The sequence below is a fragment of the Sinocyclocheilus anshuiensis genome, unplaced genomic scaffold (assembly GCF_001515605.1).
Source record: "Sinocyclocheilus anshuiensis isolate Anshui unplaced genomic scaffold, SAMN03320099.WGS_v1.1 scaffold130, whole genome shotgun sequence".
Classification (NCBI taxonomy): Eukaryota; Metazoa; Chordata; class Actinopteri; order Cypriniformes; family Cyprinidae; genus Sinocyclocheilus; species Sinocyclocheilus anshuiensis.
In genome coordinates this window covers 3,618,699-3,623,416 of record NW_015544207.1, presented here as the reverse complement: position 1 = coordinate 3,623,416, position 4,718 = coordinate 3,618,699, and the positions used below count along the sequence as shown (strand labels likewise).

The 4,718-nt window shown below is 42.8% G+C and overlaps 1 protein-coding gene across 1 annotated transcript in view; it reads left to right on the top strand.

The window, feature by feature from the left end:
• The first annotated feature begins 3,023 nt into the window (after positions 1 to 3,023).
• The window catches only part of LOC107696972 (twist-related protein 2-like), a 6,043-nt gene continuing 4,348 nt past the window's right edge, over positions 3,024 to 4,718 (top strand). Inside the window, exons 1-2 of the mRNA XM_016497552.1 lie at positions 3,024 to 3,752; positions 3,983 to 4,400. Of these exons, the coding sequence (XP_016353038.1) occupies positions 3,262 to 3,752; positions 3,983 to 4,130 (639 nt within the window). The 5' untranslated portion in view covers positions 3,024 to 3,261 and the 3' untranslated portion in view covers positions 4,131 to 4,400. The remainder of the gene's footprint in view (positions 3,753 to 3,982; positions 4,401 to 4,718) is intronic.

Below are 4,718 nucleotides of genomic sequence, written 5' to 3'. Positions count from 1 at the left end.
TCGTGGGAGGGGCCTGTCTGTGTGACGTCACACAGACAGGCCCCTCCCACGATAGTTTGATTGACAGTAGCGTTTCAGCACAGACTGGACTGGCGTCTTACTTTAGCTCCGCCCTGAGTGACTGTCATCAGTCCACCATTGTTTCTCCGCCGGAGCAGATGTAGACAAGAATGACTCCTAAGCGATTGAGGTGTTCTGTTGTTGGATGTAATAATGAACATAGCAGTCGCCATTTACTCCCGACATCTGAGCCGCTGAAGACGCAGTGGATTATGTTTGTTTCTGAAGGGAATGCGCCCCCTGATCTACATAAATGCGTCTATGTTCGATCATTCGTGATCCAGCTTCACCTACAGAAGAAGCGAGTATAAGGCTTTTTAATGAATCTTTGCAAATCGCCTTTTCTAATAATGTGCTAATTAGCAAGTTTCACGATGAATGCGGCTGAAGTAAACAGTCTCTCTGAGAGCAGCTCGGAAGAGAGGGGCGGGGTCAGCAGAGCTCATTAACATTTAAAGGAAAATGCTACAAAACAGCTTGCTCTGAAAAGAGCTGTTTTTGCCAGGGTAAAATAGTTGTGTTTTTTACACTACCATTGAGAAATTTTAACCAAACTATGTTACAGACTTTTCATTAAGATCCTAAAAGATCATATCAGCTTGTGGAAAATGGGTATCGGATGACCCGTTTAAATAAATAAAAGACTGTCGGACCATGAAAGTAAATTTTTGACATTGTTTCCATTTCTTGTTCCACCTAAACATACTGATAGGCCAAGGTGTTTCTACAGATTTTAAATTATATTAATCCAATGTGATCTCATTTGTATTCATAATAGAGTAATAAGGTACATAAAATTCAATCTTGGGACTCGTATCTCGTCTCAAGTCTTGCTATGAAGGTTCTTAGTCTTGTCATGCATGTGCATGAATTTTTACTTTCTGCTTTATTAAACCTCATGTTCCCGTCATTTTGGCCTCTTTTTTTTCTGAAAAAAAAAAGCTTATGTTATCGCATTGTACTAAAACTTGCTTACTTGCACATGGTATAACAACCTCCCAAAATGTTTTTGATAATGTTTGTATTTTTTTGACCTACAAGCCTACAAAAATTGCTTATACAGTAATACAGGTTTTTTTTTTTTGTGACTGACTGAGACCTCATTGATCAGAGCAAATACACTTCGGTTTTTGAGAGAAAATTGTCCTCAAATATTGTTTTTCCTCAAAAACTGAGGTGCATAAACTCAGATCAGTGAGGCCTACAATCAATCAGTTCCAAAAAGAAATACAAAACTTGTGCTAACTGAAAGAAAACAAGCGGACAAAAAGATGGTCCCTTCAAGATTTGGTGATAATATAGCATGATAAGAGATTTACAAGCAATTTTTAAAAGCCTGCCAATTCTTGACCAGGAAAACCAAATTAGGTAAAGGAGCACAGCATAAGGGATAAATATTTGTGACTGAATATTGTGTCCATTGCATATCTGAAATATGCAAGTTGACGTTATTGTATGCTGCATAGTATCTCTTAGATGCAACTGCGAATAGCCCTCTAACAATGCACATTTTGTATTTCCCCCTTATCTGGCACTTATTTCAGCTCATGGGGGCCTCTGTTAATGTGCTGATAATGTTGAATCAGGTGTGTTAGATATGGAGTACTACAGGACCAGTGCTGAGAAACACTGCTCTAACACACACACAGCTCAGCCAAAGCCTGGCTTCTGATCACTCCTGCATGATGTTCTGTTCTGCTCTTTATTACCAAAAAATAAAAATTGCAAGACAATACAAATAGGATACAATTACATGACTAGGTCACTCAGTCATTGATCAGAAATGTCTTGGTCTTCCACTGAACGTTCTGTCCCTCTCTCTTTTGAAATGATTGCTGCACCCCACGGCTACATAACAGATCTGTCAGCTTTCTTAATCTGCTAGAGAGACATGAGAGAGACTGAAAAATGAGGCCCTTTGTTTGCATTTAAATGTTGATGAGAGCGCCAATTCTGTTCAGAAATGAATTCATTGTGTTTTTGAATTTCATAGCATATGCTTTTCAATTTCCAATTTCAAGTTTAGCAGGACACTCGTTATGAGATTCTGAAATGAACAATCACAATGACAGGATACAATCAAGGCAGGTTTGGTTTCATTTAAATTGACACATTGTATTTAGTCATAGGTCAAAATAAAGCTAAAAATATTGATGTGATGTTTTAATTCATGTCCAGATTCACTTTGTGGTCTCAGCCAGTCCTGACTCCAGCCCCTCTTTTTCCTCAGACTCAAACAAAACACTAGCTAATAGTGTGCTGATATGATGCTTTAAGATGTTTTAAGTGAAACAAAATGTTCTACGTTCATTTTTTTAATGTGTTTATGTTCATGGTTATTTGATACTACATATGCATGTGAGATGTCAACTTTTCCCACTAACCTATACACAAATTCACAAACCGATGAATTTTTAAATGCAAGTACAGGTCTGAGAAATGTTCTTGTTCATAGACCCGCGACATACATAGACACTCAGCGATTCGTTTTCACTCAGCATGTTCGAAATAAAGTTCAGTTTACCCTTGAAAACCTCGCCGTGCCATAAAGCCAACCGAGAGACAGCATGAAACAGCATGCAAAACAGCAAGCCTGCTTCTCGGCTCCTTCCTATTGTCTGTCTTGGGCTGTGCTGAGGAAAAAAGAGGAGGTGGAGGGTGTTGGAGTGGTGGAGGGGGTGTGTATGGACCGAAGGCTTGTTTCAGGAGAAGTCTGGAACCAATATGCTTCAGAAAATTTCAAGAAAACTCTACAGCAGAGTCGTTGCCACTACCTTAGATCGCGGCTCCTCCCTCTGGCTCTATCCTCCAATCGCGACGTGCATCGCCTTCCTGTTTCCTTTGAGCCGGCTCCACCCCTCAACCAATCCACCTCTTAACCAATCGCTGATCAAAGTAGGAAGGGCTTTGGAAGACTTAGGCACTGGCCTTTATAAAAGACCTGACAACCAGATAGTGATTTTGAGGTTTCAAGAACTGACCTAGAGCTACTTGACATTCTGAGGAGACGGAGATTTTTATGAACCCAGATGAATGGTCGCATAATCTGGCACCTTCTTGAGTTCAGAGAAAGCACCTTCTCGCTTTTTGGACTGATTTGTTTTGCTTTCCTTTAAAAATTGTCCAAGGCAAAGAACTGGGCCGCAAGCGAAGAAGCGAAATAGGATAGAAGCACGGGATTGACAAGGACGACTGACCGTCATGCGAGAGGAACAGTCTTGTGGCGACTTTCCCGAGGGTGGGGTCCTACCCAGTGAAGAGGAGCAAGAACGTCGCCCTAACAAGTGCCCCGTTGTTGTTGCACCACCAACGGGTGCTCGAAAGCGGCTGACAGGTCCCAAGAAAGAGCCTGATGGACCCCTAACACAGGACGACAAGACGTCACTGGAGGGCCCATCTACGCTCACTCCCTCATGCCCCAAGCGGCCCAAGAAAAGTTCTCCTCCTTCCTCATCGACCTCTGCGGCCTCCCTAGTGCCCATCGTGAGCTCGGTGTCACCTGTGCCCGGGCAACCGTTCGAGGACCTCCACACGCAACGGGTGATCGCTAACGTCCGGGAACGGCAGCGCACGCAGTCCCTAAACGATGCTTTCGCCTCGCTGCGGAAGATCATCCCCACGTTGCCTTCGGACAAACTGAGCAAGATTCAGATCCTCAAACTGGCTTCGAGAAATTCATACAGACAGAGGGTGTACTGTATGCTGTTTTAAATAGCGCTGATCGTGGACGCTCTGTGCCCAGCTACAACAAACATCAAATTAAGATATTACTTTTAACAATATAATAATCTGTAAGGGTATTAACACCTAAAGGTTTTTTCAGGCTCCTGGCCCTTATTGTTTTCGCCTCGCTGCGGAAGATCATCCCCACGTTGCCTTCGGACAAACTGAGCAAGATTCAGATCCTCAAACTGGCTTCGAGATACATCGACTTTCTCTACCAGGTTCTCCAGAGCGATGAGATGGATGCCAAGCTGGCCAGCTGTAACTACCTGGCCCACGAAAGACTGAGTTACGCCTTCTCCGTATGGAGGATGGAGGGTGCTTGGTCCATGTCCGCCACTCACTAGACGGTCACCCGTTTCTGATCCTACCTGCCGACCCTACAGCCCTATACGACCCTCCAGATCCAACCAGCCTCTGAACTCTGAACCTGCATTCTGCCCCAGAGAAAGTGACTCTGATTTTTAAATCTATCGCTGTCTGTCTACTAGCTATGGCTTCAAATTCACCAGCAACAGCCATTTGATTCCTGCTGCCATGACTTGACCCTGCCTAGAGCTGACCTCTGACCTTCCAACACTGACCTTTTTACTTTTTCTCAGAGCAACCCTCCACAGGTATGTCAGTGAAATGTTATAAATGAAATATGGTAGCTGATATGAGCACATGGATCTGGTTTAGTCCAAGTTGTTGATCTGCAAGTTCACGCTTCTCTATCACAAATATGAAAAAATGACTTGCTCATTGATTATGGACTTGTTGGGTTTGTTTTCTTACATAGGCTACATCATAAGATCAGTGTTTAGTGAATTTAGGGGCTATGTCTACCTTTCCTCCATTTATGGTGTATGTGGAATCATGCATAATCAAACATGCACCCAAAACAGTTGTTGAATTAATTCCACAGAGAATGCAGAGTGCATTATCTTAGTAAA